General features: G+C 57.0%; 1 protein-coding gene across 1 annotated transcript in view; it reads right to left on the reverse strand.

Moving 5' to 3' along the window:
• CACNA1A (calcium voltage-gated channel subunit alpha1 A) overlaps positions 1-23,825 on the reverse strand; it is a 121,460-nt gene that overhangs the window by 25,951 nt on the left and 71,684 nt on the right. Inside the window, 9 exon segments of the mRNA XM_042976796.1 lie at positions 195-350; positions 352-363; positions 6,634-6,717; positions 10,357-10,467; positions 13,441-13,605; positions 14,281-14,482; positions 15,750-15,887; positions 17,954-18,114; positions 20,221-20,320. Coding sequence (XP_042832730.1) covers positions 195-350; positions 352-363; positions 6,634-6,717; positions 10,357-10,467; positions 13,441-13,605; positions 14,281-14,482; positions 15,750-15,887; positions 17,954-18,114; positions 20,221-20,320 — 1,129 coding nt within the window.

A 23,825-nucleotide genomic window follows, 5' to 3' on the forward strand; every position in this document is an offset into this window, starting at 1 on the left:
GCGGACATGTGCGGGTTCCCAGGGCATGTTACGCTCCGGGCCAGAAATGCATCTGTCGTGGGACTCAACGGGCACCTGCCCTGCCCTGCCCTGTAGAGCTGCCCACCCGCTCCTGCCCGCCCTGACCTCACCCCACGGCCAAGAGGAGCAGCGGCTTGAGCCAATCGGAGAAGCAAAAGAGCATCTTTTCTTACCCCCTTGGCGAGCGGGAATGGGGAGGACGGGAGGGAGCTGGGGCTGGTCGGCTGCAGGGCGAGTCCTCGCTGCCCGCTGAGTCGAGAAGATGCATTTGGGGCCCTTTTCCCCCCTCTCAGGGATGGCTTCTCAGCTTCTGGGGCTGGGTGGAGTAGCTCGGGACCAGGCCTGCGGGAAGCAGGAAGTACGCAGCGCCCGTGGGTGGGTGAGCTGGCAAACAGCCCAGGCCCACCGAGGGGCCGGGGCTGGAGGTGGGGCCGTCCCTGCCCCCAGGACCTCCTTGGGTGGACCCTGCCTCAGCTCACGGGCCCCCTGTCTAGTCACTGCCTCTCCCTCCTCCCGCCCAGCCGCCGCCGGGAGAACTTCCCAGGGAAGGGGGCAGCCAACTGGGAGGGGAGCGAAGAGACCAGGCCGAGACGGGGCGCTGGCTGGCCGCCCCGGGGTGGGGGGGGGGCGTGCCTGCTGGGGCCTCAGGGTCGCCGCTGGGTGGGGGGCAGGAAGCTCAAAGTCACAAATGGACCACATCTGGCTGACGGAGCTGTCTTGTCGGGCCTCGGCAGCTTGTTTTGTTTCGATGAAAAATAGTTGCCAGTGTTTAAAAGTCTGACTTCTGCCCCAAATCTGACTTGCTGGCAACCCTGGACCTGCTTCCGGGTTGGCAAAAGTTAGCTGGGGCTCAGATGTGGCTGGCCCCCTGAAACAGGCCACACGTGCCCTCCAGGATCCTTCCCAGTTACTGTATCTTGCCCTAGCTCCGGGCCTGGGAGCTGAGAGGCAGGGATGGGGGTCCGAGAAATTTCTGGGGCTCCAAGAGGCCTCTGGATTTGCTGGCCAAGTCTAGGATGCCTCTGGGGACACATCAGTTGGTCCTTAGGCCTCTAGGACAGGGGTGGGGGCTGGGAGATCCTACCTGGACCATACTGGGCCCAACCACCGTGAGAATGTCCCAAGGGCCTCGAATACGCTCCCACACCCAGCTCAGCTGAGGGTCACCCCCGGTGGCCAGCTGACCTGACACCCAGCCCTGCCTGGCCACCCAGCTCTACCTGGGGACGGGGCCGATGGCCCAGGTGTCCCCAGCCCCTCCCGACCATCCCCAGAGTACAAGCCATCCCTTCACGGGGTGGGTCATAACATGGGGACTCTGCCCAGCATGCAAAAGCAGGCGGGCCCTGGAGCAGCCTCCGGGGGCTCAGGGTAGAGCAGGGGGGAGCCTGTCACCATGCGGGAGAAGCAAGGGGGTGTTGCAGGGAGACGCGTGCAGAGAACATGCTGCCCTTCTTGGAGCTGAGGGAGGAGACACATGGGGGAGGTAGGGGGTGGAGATGACAGAGGTCCAGGTGACAGGGTAGGGGAAGGAACTCATCTGCCCGCCATCTCTTCTTGGTTCTGCATCGAGTCCTTCAAGTGCTCGCAGAACTGGCGCCTTCCCTCTTCCTAGCTCCCGCTTTTCCATCCACAAGCCCCGAAGGAGCAGCTATGCTGTCCTTCAAGGCTGCCCTGTGCTTCCTGGTTCAAGGGCGATTGGGGTGGGATGCAGGCCCCGGAAGGCTTGTGGTGCTCAGGGGCGCGAGAGCTCAGAAAGACATGGGAACCAGCCACCTGAGGGCTCCAGAGAAATCCTGCCCCCGGCAGCCCCCATCTCAGCCGACTTTGCCTCTGAGCTCCAGACCCCATAACCACTCGCCTGGCCTGACTTCTTCCAGGGTGCTCTTAAAGGCACCTCAGACCCGCCACGGCTGTGCCCTACACCTGTTCTCTTCTCCTAACCTGCTCCCTAGATTCTATCTCCCAGTTCAAGCCAGACTCCGATCTCTCCAGGTACCTTCCTCCCCCAGTCCAGACCCAACCCATCCCCGGGTCCCGGAGAAGCCCCTGCTCAGACGGCCAGTCCCCTCTCGCTGGGGATTCCCCCTTGCGGCCCAGCACCTCCCCTCCCCCCCCCCCCCCCCCCACCACCCTGGCCACTGGCTGCTGCCTCCCAGCCTCACCATCCTGTCTAATCACACTTCCAATGCTACCCCTGCTCTAAATGCTCCCCGGCTTCCGCTAGGCCCCAGGGGCTTATCCCCTTCCGCCCTCTTCACTTTTCCTGGGTCAGCCTTCCTTCCCTCTCTTTGCTCCAGCCACACCCCCTCAACTTGCAGACCCCGACGCCTGCATGATTCCTCTTGACACAGGGCCTTTGCCCGTGCTGTTCTGGGCCTCAAATGCCCTTCCCCCCGCTCTTTTGCCTTGTTAACACTGCTCATTCTTTAGCTCCGGACCCAGTTATAACTTCAGGTGGCTCTGAGTGCCTATTCGACCAATGCCCAGCTTTCCCACTTCGACCCGCGAGGCGGTGTCAGTGATGTGGTCCGCTTCAGCCCGCCACTCCACTTGGGGCACCCAATTTGCAATCCTTCAACGTTTGTTTGGCGGATGACTGCATGTGGTACTGGTTGGGGGTGGGGAGGGGTCCTGGCGCAGAGACGCCGTTCCGGGAGTCCTTCAACGGGGCTCTGAGGTGGCGGGCGTGGGGCGGAGGCAGATGGAAGGTACCAGAATGAGAAGTGAGCAAGGAGCCGCATCCGTGAGGTGACAGAGGTGGAGACGGAGTGTGCTGTGTCAGGGCATGCGGGGGGCAGGCTGGATGGATGTAACCGGGAGGGACAGGTGTGCGTGTGTGTGTGTGTGTGTGTGTGTGTGTGTGTGTGTCGTGGGCAGAGGAGAGAGAGGAGGAGCACAAGAACAAGAGAGGAAGGGAGAGAGAGGGCGCATGTGGGAAAGGGGCGAGGGCACCTGTGTGCTGTGACTGTGTGTATGGGGGCGGTTATGTGAGCACGTGAAGGCCGGGGCTCCGGGAGAGGGTCTCGTCTGGCCGGCCCGAGTCCTGGCCCTTCCGTGTTTCCCTTGTCTGGGAGTGTTTGCCTGCCTGCTGTCCGGCCCTCCGACCTCCTTGGACTTGGGAGATTCACATCTCTAGAAAGTCACACCCACGGGCCTGGAGTTTCCCGGGGCCCAGGCCCCATGGAGCTGATCAGAGGGGGACAGGAGCGATGTCTGGGTGTTGCAGGGGCTCGGCGTGTAGGGACGCGTGTACGGGATGGGGCGGGAGGCCCACCCAGCTGATGAGTCCTGCTGGAGCAAACCCTTTGCTTTGCAAAAGACGCAAACCAACCCACACAGAAAACCCCAACTCAGAGCCCAGTAAAAACGAGAGAGAGAGAGAGAGAGAGAGAGAGAGACTGCAGGAAGGAGGAGGGAGGGGGGTGGGCTGGGGAGACGGACAGACAAGACGGGGTAGGGGTGCTGGGGGAGGGCGGGATGCATCAGGCAACCCGAGTCCAGAAAGCCCAGGGCGGGACGTGCAGTGCTGGTACGAGAAGATGCGTTCACAGTTAATGTAAGGCATTTAGACTTCAGAAAGAAGTAAGACCAACCGGATTCTAGATGCAGATGTTGAAGATGGAGGGGGAGCGGGCGGGCGGGGGCAGTTGGGGAGGCGTGTTCAGCGTTTTTTAGGTTGATTTGTAACCAGTGCCAAAACACCAATGGGTTTCGGTTCCCGGGCGGGGAGTGGGGGTGGTGGGTTGGGAGATAGTCATTGGTGTATGAACACACAGACCATGTCATGGATGAACAAATGAATTTCATAGTGCATTTTGATTGGATGAGTTTTTCAGACGGCGTTGTGCCAATATACAGTTTAAAGAGCAGGCATGAAAAGAGACAAGACAAGAAACAGTCATTAACCATCGCACGCAGGGCAAACCCCCCCGTCACCCGGCCACTAGGGGGCGGCAGCTGAGGCCCAGTGGGCCTCCAGCCCTTCCCCCTCCCGCACAACCCGGGGGATCTGCCCTCCCAAGCGTCTGGCGCCCCCTGCCTCAGCCTGGCGGGGTTCTGGCCTGAACCTGGCGGGCTTACCTGGGAGGCAGAAAGGGGTGGCTGTGGGCTCCTTGCCCCGCAGGGCAGGCCTCCCCTCAGCCCAGGTTGGGAGGAGCATAACATCCTCAAAGGGTCCACACACCCAGCCTCCGCCTTCCCCTCCAAATGATTCTGATCCAGGGCCCCGGGGGGCTGGGGTGGGGGAGGTGACTGGCAAACCCAAGTACAGTGGAAGGCCCACTGCAGACCCAAGGACGCTCCCGGTAATAATAGCAACAGCTGTAGCAGTAAGAATAACAGCCGCCATTTGTGAACGATCTATTTCCTGGCAGGTTCTGTGCCAAACCCTTCACGTGGCTCGCTCACGCGTGTTAAAGGTTGCCAGCTCCTTCCCTAGAATGCCAGCCCTGGGGGGGCGGGCGTTCTTGTCTGGTCTGGCTTTGCTCACGGTCTCCAGCACCTACGACAGTGCCCGGCACACAGCAGGCGCTCAATGAGTGCCTACCGGATGCATGTGTGAACGTGAAGCTGGCAAGGACCCAGGGAGGTTAATTAATTACACCAGTTATCCCCACGCTACAGGAGCAGAGGTGACGTAGGCTGGCAAAGTCAAACAGCTCGTGCGGAGGGCTGTTCGACTCACTGAATAGCCCTGATGCCCTTCCCTGTCCTGCCAGTCCGGAGCCCGGGCCGCGGGGGTCCAGCCCTATGGATCGCTTACTCCCGGCCACTGGAGGTTTCAACCAACTCCCTCCACGTGCTCTGCGGGGGGTGCGGGGCCACCCTTCCAACCTCTCGTACTGGTTCAAAGCTGTCTTGTGCTCAGCTGGATGACTGCCAGTCGGAGCTCTGGATCTCTTAGAGACTCAGGACAGAAGATGAGGCCGGGGCTCTGGTCCTCTGCCAGAGCACGGGGCCCAGGTCGGGGACACCCCCACTGACCTCCCTAGAGGAAGGTGTTAGGGATGGGACGAAGGGAAGGGAGAATTTCTGGCTCAGTGGAGCTCAGGGCAAAGAGGTATGGCCAGGACACCACTTGGGAGGGGGGGTCTCAGGGGACACATCAGAGAATGGCCTCCGTTTCTGTGTAGCTCTTTCGTCCCGTCGGCCTCCCAGGATGGGAGAATGGGCCCATCGATCCCTTTCTGCTGGGGGCTCTAATGGGCCACCCCAGGGCCACCGGTGAGCCTCAGGAGTTACCAGGTCTGGGTGCGTGCACGACCTTGGGCAGGTCCCTCGCTTCCCCGAGCACTGGGCACTAGCTTCCTCATCTGTGAAATGGGGCCACAGCCCAACCAGGTGTATTCTCCACTTTTCTCTGCTTGTTCTGAGCACCTCCCCCACCCCCTGCTCCCTGGCCTTCTGGCTCCCTTCTGGCTAGGCTTGGCCAACAGGAAGCACTGGCAGGAGATGGGAGGGTGGGGGGAGAGATGGGCTTGGGTTATTTCTCTCCTGATGCCCTGAGCCTGCTCTGGCCTTCCTCTCGGGCACAGGCTCTGTCCCCGCAGGCTCCTGCTGGGTGGCCCTTCCCCACCCCAGCTCAGATTTCCTCCCCGCTTCAGCACCTGGGCAGGTGACAGCTCCTCACGGTGGCTGGGTGCCCCGCGCTTTCCCATCCTGGTCGGCCCTCTTCCCCTCCTCTCTGTGAGTAGTCTCTGCTTTCCAATCCCTTCAGTTAAACCCTCCCAAAGGAATCCTTTTATCTACTGACCCCCTGACCTGTACCACGAGCTGATCCACATGAATCGCTTGGCACTGTGCCTGCCACGCAACTAAGTCGGCCATTATTTTTACTGCTATTTTGATGAGGTTGATATCCCTTCCCACCCCTGGCTTCAACAGTCTTTGCCCTTTTTGCTCCCCTTATGAGGATTTCCTACCCTCCCCACCAGTTTCCTGAGGGCTCCCAGGCCTGGGCTTACTCGAAAATGGCCAAAGAGGGTATCTGAGATAGGAGCTCTGGGGCCCTGAGTCTCTCAGATGGGGGGAAGGATGATGTGGCCTATGGGGCCACCACGGAGGTCTAGGGACCGCCCCCCTCCCCGAGCTGCAAGCCTCCCAAGCCTGGGGACAGAAGAGGGTGGACATCCTGGGGACCTAGGAGTGGGATCCCCTGTTGGCTGCAGGGCCACAGCTCCCTCCTCAACCTCCTTCCACGAACCAGAAGATGGTTAGTTCAAACAGAACGGACTCGAAGCTGGTTCTTTCTGGGTCCCCAACACTGTGTGGGGTTTGGGGGTAGGGCTCAGCCTTAGGATCCTTTAATTATCTCAATGCACTCATCCATATTATTGATTCAATGGTCAACAGCCGAGATGCAGGAAAGTTCACACTGCAGTGCTGGCCCCACAGCTGTGGCTTTGGGCTCCCCCGTCTCCCCGAGCCGCCCTCCCGAGGGGCTGCCCTTGCCCCTGGGGTCCCCGCTTCTCCCTTTGGTCACGTCAAGTGCTGGCCCGAGTCAGCTGTGGCTTTTGGGACCGCTGCTTTTGGAAGGTTCTCCCCCACCCCCAGCCACCCATTCTCCGCCCAGCCGGGAGCTATCCAGAGAGAAGCTGGTGGGAAACTTACCCCAAACTCAGTCACGAGGATGTCGGTGATGCTGCCCAGAACAGTCACAAAGTCGAAGATGTTCCAGGCATCACGAAAATAATTCTAGAATGGGGACCCACAAGACAGAGATGCCAACACGGGGCTCCACGCCCGGCTGCCACGGCCGGCCCCAGTGTGCATTAGGGGCACGGCTGCTGATCAGCCCGAGTGCCCACAACACGCGTGGTCATTCAAATAGCAAAGTGCTGCTGTATGGGCTGCTTAATATCACCTGCTCTGAGTCCCCCTCCCTGGGACCCCCATGGCTCTCCTGGCCCCAGGGGGGGCCTCCAAGACCCGGTGTCGCTCTGCTGGAGAACGAGGGCTGTCTTTTGGGCTTGCCTGTCTTTTTGACATATCTGAGGGCTCCCTGAGACCCGAGATGGTTTATAAACGATGTCACTGGGATCCTCACATGGACCCTCAGAGCAAAGGATTGTCACCCGCTTTACCCGAGGCGACGGGAGCTCGGAGTGGGATGCCGCTCACCTTCTGAGGTGAGCAGCACAGAGGTGAAGGGTCAGGACTGAACTCAGCTCGAGTCTAGGGTTTGTGTTCAAGACCACACCTGCTACAGCATGCTCGCTAAGACAGTGGACTGTGGGTTCGAATCCCAGCTTTGTTACCATCCTGCTGTATGGCTGTGGGCCAGTGACTTAACCTCTCATTTCTTCCACTTCCTAACCTGAAGAAGGGGAGAGGTAACAGGGGCATGAAACGCCTTCGGGGCACGTGCCAGGCTGCACTTTCTGGTCCCCTTGCGGTTGGATGGGGCCGCCTGTGTCTAGTTACAGCCAACAGGTTTTGCGCAGAGGAGTATTTGTGAAAACATTCCACACCGTTTGAGCCCACGCCGAGCAGCACCTCTGCCTGAATCCAAGGGTCTGGTTCAAACAGACAGCCCTCCCCTCCAGGCTCAGTGGGACCCACACCTAACGCAGGCTTTCTCAGCACCCTCACAAAGCGGGGACCAGCTTGGGGCTCGCAGGTCCCCTTCTGATTGGTCTGTTCCTCCCCTGAGCGTCTGGCCCTGAGGCAGCCCCTCTGCCTCACAGAGAAGGACTCAGGCTTTGGAGCTGTGCTTTCCCGGCTCAAACTATTTTCAGCGCGTAGGAATGAAAGGGTCTCGGAGTTGGGACTGGTTGGGCCTTGGAGCCCTCTTCTGGAAGACAGGGGTATAACAGCAATCAGATAAAGAATGTGAAGCCGGGGGGCGGAGTTTGGTTATACAGCAGGTGCTCAATGAATGGATGCTGTTTCGTAATCATCTAAAAGGAATTCATGTTCCACTGGCACTTTTGGTATTTTGGCAGATGCTGCTGGGGCCCTGCCCATATCCCCTCATATTTCCCCTACACGCCTTCGGTTGCTCTGCCCAGGGTCTTTCTCTGGTTGCAAATTAAACGGCTCCCCCTGGGAGCAGCCCTTGATTATGACTGATGGGCCTTGGAGGACAAATGCCCCGGCTCTCCCCTCAGGTGGAAAGCCGCTGCAGTATGCGCTCTCTGCTGCCTCCTGCTGGTCCTCAAGGGAACTGTGGAACTGGCTCCATAACATGCTTGTACTGGCTGCCTTCTGGCTCCTGCCTCACTCCTCTCCCCCACACTGAGTTCCCTGGGTTTCCAGATAAATTCCTCGCACTCAGTCCTGATCTCAGGCTGTGCTTCTGGGGGGAGTCCAAATGAAGGCGACTTTCTAGGCGTCTGGCCATAGGTCTTAGCCCCTGGACGACAAGGGTCCCTCCCTCCCACCCCATTGCCTAAACTGCACATGGTGAACTTCACCCAAACCAGAGGGGGCGGCTCCACGCAGGCCCCTGGGGGATGGTCGGGGGCGGGGAGGATGGAGCCCTAAGCCGCTTCATTTACCAGAAGATCGACGGGGGTTACAAAAATCGCACAGCACAACTGGGCTGGGCAGGTCCCGCGTATGAACCTACACCACGCTCCCCTCCGCCCTGGGAGGCCGGGTGCACCGTACTCCTGTTTTGTAGATGTGGAAACAGGAGAAAAAGGCCATGTGCTTTGCTTGAGGCCACGCAGCGAGAAAGGGGTTTGCACCCTGATACGGGCACGCCAGAGCCTGATTGCCGCCCCCCCCATACGTGTTCTGTGACCCATCCTGGTGGCATCCCCAGGACCGAAATGCAGAGTCGGTGCCCTTGCCCTGGCTGCGGGGTGCCTCCCCTTTCTGCCTGGTGTTCAACACTAGATGTATCTTGGACCCCCCTTGGGGCACTTATTAAAGATACGGATTCAGGGGCTCCCACCTGACCAAGTGAGCCTGAACTTCCGGGGCTGGCTCTGGGGGATCATTCAATTTTAAGGCCTCATGGTGACCCTTCCTGGCATTTATGGGGCGCTCACTCCATGCCAGCCCTCACCCTCAGCCTTCAGGCACACTGGGGTTCGCAAGGGCTCTTCTGAGGAAGAGGCAGAGGACGAGCCCTCGCGATGGAGAGGCGAGGTGACACAGCCCGGATGTGAGTTGAATCGAGGCCTCTCTGGTATCCAAACTAACACCCTTTGCCACCTTGGGAATCCTGCCTCCACCTCGCTGACAGCCTGGCGAGGCCACAGGCTGTGGGCCACTCTCCTCAGAGAGGTGGACAAAGTGGGTGGGCAAGAGGGAAGCATCCTGTTTTAAGTCTGAGCTTGGCCACTCACGGGGGACCTTCTAGAAGGTCCCATCACACAACCCATCAGTTCAGTTCAGGCCTTCTTGGCTTTTTTTTGGGGGGGGGGGGCTGTGAACCTCCCAGGCCTCCTGGGAAGACCTTCTCAGAGGAAGCTTTGTAAATGCATAAAATAAAATACCCAGGATTGCAAGGGCACCTGTTACGCCGAAATACAATTATCAAAAACTATTTTTAAACAGTGATCTAATGATTAACGCATTTCTTCATTAACATGAAATAATTTCCGGCGGTAGGTTTGACGGTCACCGGTGTTCGAAGCAAGGCTGAACATGAACAAAAATTTGGAGGAACCTGCCGCCTCTGTCATGCGCTACGGAAAGATCTGATTTTTATCGGTGACACAGAGAGTACTGGTCACACTGCAGGGGTTGGTCTGCCTTCAAGATGGAAGGAAATGTTAACGTCCAGTTAGCGGCTTGTGAAAACTAGAGACGTGATTTGCTCACGTCTAATTTCACAGCTCCCCCGCCCCTTCCCCTGCACCCACGGATCAGTGGGCTTCAGGTTAAGACCACTCGCATTAGTCGGAGATGAAGACAGGCTAGCGGGCGACCAACTGCATTTAGAAAAGAAAAGCTCCGCCATCAGTGGAAGAGCCCGTGCCGCAGGCAGAGACGGGATTTGGATTCTGGAAAACTTCACGTCGGTTGTCTATTTGCGCGTCTGGGTGCTGCCTCCCTCGCAAAAGGTACGCCTGACTGTGGATTGTGGTTAGAACGGCTGGGACACCACGGACTCGGCCCGGTCCGGATCTCAGTTTCCTTAAACTGGATGGCAATCGCCGACCCACCCCCGCCCCCCCCCCCCGTTTGGATCGCTCTGAGGAATGACGGCAGGTGCATGCGCCTGGCAAGGGCTGGGTCTCCTTGCTGTTATCTGGCAGGCGCAGGAATGGCTAACAAGGGTCTGTGGGCACTGGAGGGATGCTCAAGCTGCCGCTGGGGTTGGGGAGATCATCACCCACCATCCCCGATGCACGGCTCTAGCCCCAAGGCCGTACTTACCAGAATCCCGAAAGCCATGACTTTCAGCAGACATTCCAGAGAGAAGAGGGAGGTGAAGACGATGTTGAATACCCTCAAAGCGTTTTCATAAGCAACCGAGGCCCCGTAGAACTGGAGTAGAGAGGAGGAAGGACGTTGGGGTCAGCGGGCAGGGGGGGGAGCTGGGGAGGCGGCTCTGTGACTGTCCCGTCCTGGGGCAGGCGAGACCTGGGCACTGGGCTTCCCGACATGCTATTGGAGGCGACCCAGGCCCCCCGGCCAGCTGTTCCTGGGCTGGGCTAATCTTTTCACATCCAAACAAGCACTTTCTTGAGTCCCACCTTAGCATCCCAGATCCCAGGACTGCCTGCTTGATGCGGCTCCGGATGGAATGCGGGATTTTCTTTTTTTTTTTTTTTCAGATCTTTTATGTATTTATTTTGAGAGCGAGAGAGCAGCAGCACAAGAACAGGGGAAGGGCAGAGACAGAGTGAGGGAGAGAGAGAATCCCAAGCACTGTTAGGGCAGAGCCCGATGTGGGGCTTGAACCCACGAACCGTGTGATCACGACCTGTGCCGAAACCAAGAGTACGAGGCTTAACCCACTGAGCCACCCAGGCGCAGCGCCCCCCCCCTTTTTAATCCTTAGCTGTGCACTCCCATGAGACTGCCCCCCAGAACACTTCCAGCACCCCCAAAAGTTTCCTTGCACCCTTTCCCAGTCAGTAACCTGCCCCAGAGATAACTGCTACTCTAAGACTTCCTTATGAAGTCTTCTTGCCCAGACTATTTAATTATATTCAAATTTATAACCTTCAGCCCTGAGGACCAGGTTACAGGAGACACGGCAGGTGGGAGAAGTCACAATACCCCACGAGGAGACTAACGCACCCACAGGTGGGACAGTTTTCATTCAACTTAGCTGGTTTCCTCAAAAAGTCAACAGCATGGGGCAAGAAAAAAAAAAAAAACGGTATGGGGAAGACAGTGATTTAAAAGACAACAAACAGGGGCGCCTGGGTGGCTCAGTGGGTTAAGCATATGACTTTGACTCAGGTCAGTACCTCATGATTTGTGGGTTCGAGCCCCGCGTCGGGCTCTGTGCTGACAGCTCAGAGCCTGGAGCCTGCTTTGGATCCTGTGTCCCCCTCTCTCTCTGTGCACCCCCGCATTTGTACTCTTTCTCCCTCTCTCTTAAAAATAAACATGAAAAAAATTAATAAAAAATAAAAGACAACAACCAGAGGCCATGTGTAGCCCTTTGGATCTTGGCTCAGAGAACAACCCATACTGTAAAAGATACTTTGGGGACAATTCAATACGTATCTTAGAGAAATCTTGTCAAGCATAAGAATATATAGGAAAAAAAAAGAATATATAGGAAAATTTCTTATTTGTTTTTTTTTCTTATTTCTTACAAATACATACCGAAGAATTTAAGGTCAAAATATTGCGGTATCTTTAAAGTAATTGGGGCGCCTGGGTGGCTCAGTCGGTTGAGCGTTTGACTTTGGCTCAGGTCATGATCTCGGGGTATGTGGGTTCAAGCCCCTGGTCGCTCTGTGCTCACAGGGCAGAGCCTGCTTCGGATCCTCTGTCTTCCTCTCTCTGCCCCTCCTCTGTTCACGTGTGCAAGCGCCCTCTCTCTCTCTCTCTCTCTCTCTCAAAATAAATAATCATTAAAAAAAATAGATGAAATGTCCAGAATAGATGGATCCACAGAGACAGAACACAGACTGGCAGTTGCTGGGACGGGTCCTCCTTTTGGGGTGATGAAAATGTTCTGGAAGCAGGGAGAGGTGATGGTTGCGCAGGGTGGTGACTGTACGAAACTGCCCTTGAATTGCACACTTTGAAATGGTTAAAAAATTTTTTTTTTTTTTAAGGAGGCTCCATGCTGGACACGGAAGCCCGCCTTGGGGCTTTAACTCCCAACCCTGAGTTGAGGTCAAGAGTCAGATGCTTGACCGACTGAGCCCCCCAGGTGCGCTTGAACTGGTTAATTTTATGTTATGTGAATTTCACCTCACAACAACGACAACCACAAAAGAGAGAGAGAGAGAGAGAGAGAGAGAGAGAGAGAGAACAGATGAAGCCAGCACAGAGCGTGTTCCAAATGGGCACCTCTGGGTGACGGAGACCGGGTATTCAGGGACCTGCAGCAATCCCGGGGATTGCTGCATCCTGGGGGATGCTGATTAGAATTTCAGAATCCTGGCCCCACCCCGGATCTGCTGGCCGAGAATCCACATTTTACCAAGATCCCTAGACGATCCGTGAACGCACTGCATTTCGAGAAGCGCTGTGCTGTACTATTCCTTTCTGTCTGTTTGGAACCGTTTAAGGATTATAACGATGGAAAGAGAAAAGAGCTTGCCTGCGGAGAAGCGTTTCAAGCAAACGCAGGCACTGCTTTTTTGCCAATTCAAAAGTTGGCAGCCTAGGGACCGAGTGTTTTCAAAGTGCCGAGACATGTGCCCGTGTCTTTGTCTGGACTTCCTCATTCAATCCTCACCCCCGCTCGAGGTCGGGAGGAAGGTGCCGTTATTATCGTCCTCGTTTCATTGACGGGGAAACTGACGCCTGATAGTTGCTGGCCCCTGGCGCCAAGTTAAATGCTAAGTCAAACAGCGGAGCTGGGCTTAAATCCCGCCCTTGGGTCTTTAGACCACAGGGTGCAAGGTCCTGGCTTTTCACCCGGAAGGGACTCCGCGGCCCCAAGGGTTGCAAGGTCCTTACCTGCCCCTCCTTTCTCATTTCACCCATCGCACGTTTCTTGAGGGCCTCCTGTTCCCTCACGCCCAGGGATGTGCCGAACCCCAGGAATTCAGGGCTGAGCGGGACTTGCCTGGCCCCTGTGGAGCTCACAGGCCGGTGGGGCAGACGGCCGGGCAACCCAACACCGACATTACGGCCCGCGGGAGAACCGCTAGATGGGTGCCTCGTGCCGCTGCGGGAGGCCAGGGAGGGCTTCCTGGAGGAAGGTCCCCGCAGGTGACGTCGGAAGGGGCTCGGTCTGGGGGACTCGCGGCAGGCGGCTCCGCTCTGCTGGGGGGGGGGCGGGACGGGTGGCCGTGGGCGGTGTGGGCGGTGCTGGGGGCTCACCTTCATCATGAGCACGATGGTGTTGAGGGCGATCATGGCCATGATGGTGTACTCGAAAGGCGGGGACACCACGAACTGCCACATGCGATACTGGAAGCTTTGCTTGTTCTGGGGCATGTGTCGGGTCAGCGGTTTGGCACTGATGGCGAAGTCGATGCAGGCCCTCTGCGGGAGAGAGGCCGGTGGCTGGACACGGGGCACCCCCCACCCCCCCGGCCCTCGGGCACGTCAGCCGAGCCAAGGGCCACATCTGCGCTCTCTCAGGAGGACTGGAGCTTCACTCACAAATATTCACCACCCTGCCCTCGGGGAGATTACACTTCGCCACCCCACGGACATCAGACACAGATGTGTGACTTCCTCTGGCCAGTGAGATGTGGATGGGTGGATGGAAGGGTCGCTTCCGGGCACAGATCTCCCCCCCGCCGCCGAAAGTGCACAGTGGTTTGCCATTATCTCTTCTTGATCTGAAGTGTCTCGGAGAGCAACCAGAATAAAGGTAACGTGGACCAGAGCCTCCTGGACGTGCGGTGCTGGGCAAGAAATCAATCGATCCCTGTGTGGGCATCTGGCACTGAGATTCCGGACATGCTTGTTACTGTGGCATAACCTCGTCTGAACTGACTGATACACACACCTTCTTTCAGTGTGTTTTCCTCTGGGAACCCCATGAAGGGCCGTCCTACAGACTGAACGCTGCCGGGAGGATGCTGCTGCGCCCTCCCCAGATGCCCCCAGAAGCTGTTTTCTGGACGCACGCGTGTGCCTGTGTGTGTGCCTGCGACGGGGGGGGCGGGAGTTGTCAATTTTTAAGTGAAGGAGGCAACTGGGAAGCGGCACCTCATTTTTCTCCAGGCTGTATTCCTCCATCATCTTGTCCCCCTGCTCCTGGAAGGTGATGATGATCAAGGCCACGAAGATATTGACGAAGAAGAAGGGGAACACCACGAAGTAGACGACGTAGAAGATGGACATCTCCATGCGGTACCCGGGGCTGGGGCCCTGGTTCTCAAAGGTGGCGTCCACGGAGTGCTTGAGGACCCTGGGAGGCGCGGAGCAGGGGGAGGGGGAAAGCGGGACAAGCAACGGGAACGGAGGGAAACATTAAAAGAAAACAGCAACAAGATGGAAATAGTCGTTATTTTCCGACCCCGACTCCTGTGGTGATTTTACGAAGCCAGAAGAGCTCCCTCCTCCTTCGTCTGGGGGGAGTGTGGACCACGCTCTCAGTTACCTCTCCCACCGCGTCCCGGGGGCTATCAGGGGCTAGAAATGATTTTATCTATGTCCTTGGCAACCCTCTCAGGGAGGTTATTACTGGCCCCGTTTTGCAAATGAGGAAACTGAGGTTTGGCAGTTTAAAGTGACCTGTCGAAGTTCACCCACTAAGGCCTGGCCAAGTTGGGATGGGAAACCAGGCTGGTGGGGATGGATGGGAGGGTGTATGGGAGTCATGGAGGCACACACCTAAGTGCGTGTGTGCTGGGGGGGGGGGGCATTTAAGCACAGGTGGTGGTGCTGGGAAGGTGTAGTGGGGATGAACATGGGAGTGTGTGTCTGCAGAGCTGCTCTGAACAGCTGCACAGGTTGTGCACTGCTCAAGGGCTCTGTGCCTCAGGGGTGCCGTTCGTACTGGAGACATGATAGATTTGTGCATTTATGAGGACAACTTTTTGGCGGGTGGCCACGAAGTACCTTATTTGAACAAAATCATTCGGTACATGCCGACCACATTCTGACCGATGGAAGCGAAGTCTGTTGAGGAAGCGCTTCCTAAAAAATTTGCCCAAAGGTGCCGTATGGGCTAGCACTGGCCCCGTGTGCATGGGTCCGGCCCTGGGCTTGCACAATTCAGCCTCACCACAACCCTGACTGGCCCTGTCCGGGTGAGGAACGGTCCCGTGGTCAAAGGGACTTGGAAAATGCCACGTCCAGGCCTTGTCCTTAGAGATCTGTGCTCACCAGCACAGAAAGGGTTAAGAGGACGTGGCTGCCTGCGTCCATGGAGCCTTTCTGCAAATTAGAAACAGCACCCCATCTGGGAGGGTGCAGGGCCCTGACTCTGAGGGTTCGGCGAACTGCACGGAGGGAGGCCTGCATTTCGGCCCCAAACGAGCCCAGCCACGCGTGCAGGCTGCTGTTCTGGTGACGGGGCCCCCCGTGCACCCAGCGGGGTCTCCACCTCGGGAAGCCGGGAGCAAACCCCTCCTCGTCCAGGCCTTTCTCAGCGCTGGGCTCTCAGACCCTTCCCCATCCTGCTCCCCGGGGGCCCCCGACTCCCCCGTGGCGCTGTCTGGTGGGCCTCTTACTGTGGCCAGCCTTCTCCCGTGGACACGGTGAAGAGAGTCAACAGAGCCCAGAGCACGTTGTCATAATGGAACTCGTACTTCTTCCACTGTCTGTCCCGGGCCTTCACCTCGTTCTTCTCGTACAGGAGGTACTTGCCGCTGATGCAGAAAATAGGGGCCGTTAGTCAACGGAGGAAGGGGACCCTCATCTTTGGTGACCAGAGGTAAGGGGACGAGGAGGCCCACCAGCCCACATGGCATCCCTCAGCCCAGGGAGTGGAAGCCCCCCGTGCGGCTCTCTGATGGACGTGTGCACCCCCTTGGAGGTCCTCCGATGAGGCCACGGCCCCTGCTCCCAGCGGGAGAGCTGACTCAGGACCCAGCACTGTCTTCCAACATGAAAACTTCCAGTCCTGCGGGGGGGAGCCTCAGGCTTGGGGGGATGCTGAGAGCAGGGAGAGAGACAGGAACTTTTCTGGGTCCATCAGACCGAGGGGGACGGGGGCTGCTCCTTTTTAGGGCAGCGATACAAGGCTTAGCCCCAGACCCGTGGCCGAACGGAGTCCTTCCGACGTCAGGAAACAGCCTCCGAGATAACGACAGGCTGCCCGTAACACTTTACACGGCGACAGCATGTACTGGGCACGTCGGTAAGGGCTTAGCGATTTCCACCACGAGGGGGCGCCCGGGTGGCTCAGTCAGTCAAGCGTCTGACTTCAGCTCAGGTCATGATCTCGCGGTTCATGAGTTTGAGCCCCGCGTCGGGCTCTCTGCTCTCAATGCAGAGCCTGCTTCACCCGGCTCCTCTGTCTCCCTCTCTTTACTCCTCCTCCACCCTCTCTCTCTGTCTCTCAAAAATAAATAAACATAAAAAAAATTGAAAAAGAACTTCCATCATGAAGATGACCCAAAGACGGGCGGGGCGGGACTCCAGGCCCGCAAGTTCTGGTCCACAACTCCAAAGTCTAGAAAGTTCTGAAAACCAAATATCTTCCTCTTCACTCAGAGGGTGAACGTTATGGCTTGCAGACCGAATCTGCACCTGTTTCTGTGCGGCCCACAAACTAGGAACGGTTTTTCTACGTTTCCAAGTGGTTGAAAGCAAATCGAAAGAATGCATTCGTGACAGATGAACCTTACACCGACATTCAAGTTTTCGTTTCTAGAAATAAAATTTTAGGGGAGCCTGGCTGGCCCAGACAGAACAGCATGCGACTCTTGATCTCAGGGCTGTGAGTGAGTTCAAACCCCACATTGGGTGTAGAGATTACTAAAAAATAAATAAATAAAAAATATAGAAATAACATTTTATTGGAACCTTTGTTTATGTGTTGTCTGGCTGCTCTGTGTCATTTTTTAAATGTGTATTTATTTTTTAGAGAGAAGGGGGGGGCAGGGGGGGGAACAGAGACAGAGTGTGAGTGGGGGAGGGGCAGAGAGAGAGGGAGACACAGAATCTGAAACAAGGTTCCAGGCTCCGAGCTGTCAGCACAGAGCCCGACGCGGGACTTGAACCTACGAACCGCGAGATCATGACCCCAGCTGAAGTTGGACGCTTAATCGACTGAAACACCCAGGCGCCCTTGGCCGCCCCGTGTCACGACGGGAGGTGCAGCTGAGACCATGGACTCCATAAAGGCAGAAGTGACGCGCCATCTGGCCCTTGGCGGACAAAGTCCGTCCACCTCTGATCTAATTCGTTTGGCGACAAAACCTGACCCCCCCTGGACCTGAAGCTCTTTATACTTGCTTTTCGTCCCATTTGCTGCAAACAGTCACGTGACCCCCCGCCAAAAAAAAAAAAAAAAAAAAGTTTGATTACAGGGATGCCTTAGACCCAGCGGAGGGAGTCACGTCCTGCGTGGAACACGCGGTACACGGGCTTTCTCAAACAACTGCAAACTATTCTGAATTCTGAAACACATCTGCCCGTAAAGGTTTTCAAACAAGGGGACGCGGACGCGTGTTAATATCCCCCAGGTCGATCCCACGTGGCGACGGAATGACGAGTTAAGCAGCCAGCTTAGGGCGCTTCCTACCTAGAGCTCCAACCCCGACGCTTGTCCTCCCTACTCCAGACCCCAGCGGGCGGCCCCTGGCTCACTTCCGGAGCCCAACACTCCAGTCGCCAAGCCCGGTGGCTCGTGCTTCCGGCCGCCCCCCCCCCCCCGCCCCCCGCCCCCGCCAGCCCCTCGGTGGGGGCACCGAGCAGAGCGCAGACCCACCGACAGTCTTTCTCAAACTCCTTGGATTCGTCGGTGCAGTGGAAGAACTTCCCCTTGAACAGCTGCACGGCCACCACGGCGAAGATGAACATGAACAGCATGTAGACGATGAGGATGTTGAAGACGTTCTTGAGCGAGTTCACCACGCAGTCGAACACGGCCTGGGGGGACGGGGGGGGCGGGGGGCGGGGGGTGGAGGGGAGAGAGAGCGCGTGAGGGGCTGGGGGCCTGCCCGGTCAGCTGCCTCCAGCAGCCCACGATCGTTCCATTTCACCGACCAGGCCCCACGCCGAGTCACGCTTAAGGGCCCGCGGCTCTGGGAGGTAGGTGCTGGGGCTGCACTCAGTCCTGGCTTTCCGTGCATCCAACCCCCAACCCCCGCCGTTTTCAACTCCCGGGAAACGGGGCGGCTTCTCTGAGCCTAAGACAAGCTCACAGCTCTTCAGGGCAGGAGGAACGGGCAGACAAGGAATTTCCTGTTAATTCTGTGTCCCTGCTTCACTCGTGGCCCCTTTTCCCATCCCCTGGAGCTGCGCTCTCCCTTTGGACCGCTGAGCAGTAGGGGGCGCTCTGCCGGTGAGAGCCGACTTCAGGTGCCCCGGAGATCCTGCCCCGGGTGACATGGAACCCTCTCACCATCTGCCCAAGAAGGCAGGGGTCCAGGCCCGGAATGTCTCCCAGCCCGTTCTGCTTCCAACCACAGCGGGTCCTAACCACAAGCGGACAAGGGTCCTCGAACCTACTGGAACTACAGGCTGGCTTCGGCAGCTTTCCCCAAGGGAGAGAGTGCATAGCTTTCCTGGGGGCTTTTATTTATTTATGTTTTATCTAATTTGATTAATTAATTAAATATTATTTTTCAGAGGGAGAGAGACAGAGTGAGAGCGGGGGAGGGGCAGAGAGCGAGGGAGACACAGAATCCGTAGAGGGCTCCGGGCTCCGAGCTGTCAGCACAGAGCCCAACGCGGGGCTCGAACCCATGAACCGTGAGATCATGACCTGAGCCGAAGTCGGACGCTTAGCTGACTGAGCCACCCAGGTGCCCCTCATGGGGGCTCTTAAAGGGGGCCGTGACCCAGGAAAGGGTGAAGAACCGCAGAACTGAATACTGCTGGGCCTCTCCGTATTTCTAATGCAAGCAAGCTTTCATGTCCAAAGGGCGGCCACCTATTGGCTAGCGATAGTGCCAAAGTCCTGGTGACAGGGGACAAGGGCCTGCAGGAGCCCAACATCAAATAGTGCTGAATCGCACGGCAACGAACTTAATCACTTTCCACGTCTTCAATCCTCTCGAGCGAGCCAGAAGATCTTGCTTAATTGCTACTCTTAACGGCTAACCCTGATTCTTTTCCTTTTCAACCCGTGTTCAAAGTCCTTTCCAGGCGACCGTTTTGGCCGGATCTTATTTATTTTGAGAGAGCGCGCCTGCGAGAGCAGGGCAGGGGCAGAGAGAGGGAGAGAGAGAGAATCCCGAGCAGGCTCCACAATGTCAGCGCAGAGCCCGATGCGGGGCTCAGTGTCACGAACCGTGAGATCATGTGTGACCTGAGCTGAGATCAAGAGTCGGATGCTTAACCGACTGAGCCACCCAGGCACCCCTCTTAGGCTAGATTTTAAGAACAGTATCTTGTCTTTTGGGAACATGTTTAGTTTTATCTTCTGTTGGGTTCTTTCTGCTCTTCCTGCTTGAGAACCTGGACACGGCATTTCTTTTTAAAATACGTCCACTTAAATTTTAAAAAGTGATCGATGAAATAAACCTGAAGAGAGGATACAGGTGGTCCTCAGGTGGAACGCCAATTGAACAGATGCGTTTGAAAGACTGGGTTTCATTTCCTTTTCTTTCCTCCTGAATGACAAGCTCTGGGAAATACTGGTTCACACTGTTGTGGAACAGGAGATACTCGGACCTGGAACTGGTAGCTGAAAAGTCAAAAGCTACGTGGGGCCAGAAACCTAGTTTCTTGCTTCCCACATCAGGGTTGTGCCCTACTGTTATCCGTACGGTAGCTTCGTGGGAATTAGGAAAGGGGATCCTGACCTCAAGACGCTTCATCTAATGGAAAATTGTCATAATAACACAGATTCTGTCAGGTCAACTCACTTTACTGCCATCTGCTGGAAAGCTGTAATAATAAATACATCCATCTACGATGGATGTGATGTTACCAGCACCCCTTTCAGTGTCGTGTCCTTGAGCAGTGCTCAACCTGCCCAACTGTACACGGCAGCAACCCTGACGGGCCTCCCACATGCCCCAATCTCACCTTGAGCTTTGGCAACCGCTTGATGGTTTTAAGAGGTCGTAGCACCCGGAGGACTCGGAGGGACTTAATTGTGTTGATGTCCTTTCCTTTGCTGTTGCCACTGTGGAGGGACGTTAGGGTACGGAGAGGGGAAAAGAGGGAGCAGAAGTCAGTCTGGGTGGGGGGTGGCCCACAACTCCACGTGACCCTGCCCTCTCAGGCCCAGGAGTCTGGGGTGAGCCTGGCGCCGGCCTGCCCTTGCTGGGGAAGAGTGGTGAGCACCCCTGCTGTGTTTGGGCTCAAGAGGTAGCCAGCAGACGGCCTTCTGTGGTCCCGGTCTCAGGACTTGCTAAGGGCCCTCCACCACTTGGCTGGGCCTGTGTAACTGCATGGGGTGGCCCTCAGACCCAGCATGGGGCGGCTGGTGGCCCCTGTGGGCTTTCATTGGTGCTGGAGAACGGGATTCCCTGCCTCCCCTCCCAACAGGATCCAGGAACGAGTTAACGTGGCCCTCCCTCAATATTCCCTGAGCCCGCGCGAAAGCAAAGAACCGGGACGTCAGAGGCTGATGTTGAACCTCTGCCAGGGTCTCAGGCCTCATTCTTCCAGGGTCTCTTAACCCAGCTTTTCTACGGGGTTCAGTGCAGGGTCTACTGGACCGGGGCCCTAGCCGTACAGCCCCTGCAGAGGCCGTGATACCCTCAGCCAACCATGATTCAGGTCCCCCCAAAGGAGGGCATTGGGTGCGGCCATCAGAGGCCTGCGGTTAATAGAACTCACCACCCGCCAGTCGCCCAAGCCAGAAACCCGGGTCCCGTTCAGCTTTCTGTCCTCCATCCCCAGTGGGTTACCCTCCTAACCTCTCCATCATCGTCCCTGGCCATCGTCTTGTGCTGGAGTCCCACTACCCATTTCCCAGCTCCCCTCCCCACCCCACCCGCTCCCTGTCTCCCTCTCCTTCCACCTTTTCCACACACAGTGGTTCAAAGCCAATGACCATGTCACTCTCCTTCTCAGAATCCTTCTGGAGAAATCTGAATGCCTAGAACTGCAAGCTTTTGGCTCGGCATTCAAGGATCTTCAAACCCTAGCCCAACTTACCTTGCCTTTGCATTCCCATCGACTGCTACACACCCCAAGCCCCAGCCAGACTCTTTGCCTCCGTTTGTTTTTGCACCTACTGTCCCTGCTGCTAGAAAGGCCCTTCTGCCACCTGTCCGTTCCCAGGACTATGCAGCCTTCGCAGCCAAGTTAAGTGGCCCCTTTACCCAACAGCCTCCCCTGATTGCCTGCGGGTTCTACCAGACCCTACTGCTGTTTCAGAATCATCTTTGCTTCGTCTTTGGCTGCTGGCTTTAGAGAGAGAACTTCTCAAAGGCTTAAACTGTGACCTATTCTTCTATGGTTCATTTTCCCTTTGATCTTGGTTCTTGTCCCAGCTCCCGCCGTGTGCCTGGCGTGTGATCTCAGGACACACGTGAACGGATCCAGATCAGAGTTCTTTGAGGGTCTCCTAGCAAACATCTCCCCAGAGTTACCTCGTGGGTCAGGTGTAGAACTCCCAGAGACCCCTCCCATGGTGTATCTGGATACAACCCCCCCCTCCCCCCGCCTTTTTTAAAGATCTCTTTCCTCTCATTTTTCAGGGAATAAAGAGCGGGAACTGGACTTAACCCTGCGGGGCACAGCCATGCTCCAGGATTCAGCTGGAACATGTTTTTCCCTTTTGAAACCCAAAGTCACCGTTATCTCAAGGCCGTGCCCCTGAAATACGAGATGCACGTCAAGAGAGCCACTGAGATAATTTGAAGCAGGACAGGGACACAATTTGGATCGCACGGGGAAACGGCTATTTCTTCCCCAAGTGTCTTTCAGGCCTTTTGCTTTGGGAAGAGCGGAAGTCTCCGTACTAGAACATCAAGCAAGGGGGCATCTAGGTTGTAAGCGGGACCGGCTAAAATCCTGAAGTGCCGAATGCCTGACATTTGGAAACAGGACTCCCGTGGGCAGATCCACTCCTTGGAAAGTGACTCCCCGGCCATCAGGGGCCCTCTCTCCCAGAAGGCACTGTGTGCCCTCTGGCCAGGCTGAGAAACAATCTTGTTTAACGGAGGCACTGAGGAGTGTTCCTGGCAGGTTGGATCCTGAGCATGCAGGAGTGGCTTGATCAAGGCGTTCTCACAGAAAACCACCCGCTTTTTGAACCACTTTGCTGAGAGTGTAGATATTCTTTGGGAGGCCACTTCCTCCTCTTACAGCCCAAGGCCTGGTTGTTAGGCGTTTCCACCCTTCTCCCATCTCGGGGTCTGGACACGCTTACTCCTTCGGGAATCACCTCCCCGTGCTTGTCTGCCTTGCTGAAGGGAGCCCCTGGGGAGGCCCCCCCCCCTCACGTCCCTTCTAATCTCTGCCAAGAACCAGACTAATGGTGCGTTGCAATGGAAAGCAGTTGCCAAGACCCCTGAGGGCTCCCCTCCCTGGGGAGAGACCGAGGGGGGGCTCTGGTCACTGCAAAAAACAGGACAGCAGCAAGGACATGAGGCCATGGAAAGAGGCCCAGAACCAACGTGGCTGCACCAGAGCACGGAGAACGAGAGACAAAATGAGAGAGAGAGAGAGACAGAGAGAGAGAGAGAGAGAGAGAGAACTTTACCGTGTACTGCTCCTGGTGAGGTGGCGTTGGTGGGAGAGACAGATCGTAAGCGGCCTCAGAAGAGAGAACACAGAACACACACATACACGCACGCGCACCTGAGCGCCCCCTGCCCCACCCGGGCCCCGGGTTGGGGCGGGGGCGGCAGCCTCAGGCTTGCGGCTCTGGCCGACGTCCATCCTTCCATCTGGAAGCCCCTGTTCGGTCCCCTGCCCTCGGCAGGCTCCCGGCACTGCCCAACCGCACCGAGAAAGCCAAATTTCCAAGTAGCTGGACAGCCAGAGAGTCGTCAACTGCCGAAGGCGAATGCGCCCCTGAGGGTCACTGCCAAGAGCTGGAGAAAGAAAGCCCTTTCCTCCAGAGGTCCCGGGGGCTGGGAGGTTTTAGAACGGCTTGCCAGTTGGGAGCTTTGGAGTCGGGAGCACCAGGGTTTGGACCCCAGCTCTGCCTCTAAGGACCGTCCTCATCTGCAAAACAGACCCGGGGGATTCTGATGCTTGACACACAATAGCCACGGCCTTGCCTGGACCCCCTACGTGACGAGGGACAGGGAGGTCAGTGAAGGGTTCCGATGTGGGCTGTGGTTAGAGCCGGCTCTCAGGAGTCCCGAGAAAACGCGAGCCTAGACGAAGCCACCTTCGCACAACTCCTCTTTGGCCTCAGGCTTGGCCTCGGTAGGACCCTCCGACCATGGCGGGAGGTCGAGGCCAGAGAGACCCGACTGCCGTCAGCGAATGGAAGCCTTGCCGCCGGGCAAGCACTGTCCAGAATCCCCCGCCCTCTGCCCCTCTCGAGGTTGGTGGTGTTTCTAACGACAGAACGGCTTAAATGCCTACGAATATTCCCGATGGGGTTTTTCCTCCCCCGCCCCCCTTTATATTTTATCTCAGGGGGTCTCAAAGCTCAGCGTATCTAGGGATCGCTGCACACGTGGAATCGTGTCGCTTCTCCTTCGTGGATGGCTGACAGGTCT

Source organism: Panthera tigris, chromosome A2, assembly GCF_018350195.1.
Source record: "Panthera tigris isolate Pti1 chromosome A2, P.tigris_Pti1_mat1.1, whole genome shotgun sequence".
NCBI lineage: Eukaryota > Metazoa > Chordata > Mammalia > Carnivora > Felidae > Panthera > Panthera tigris.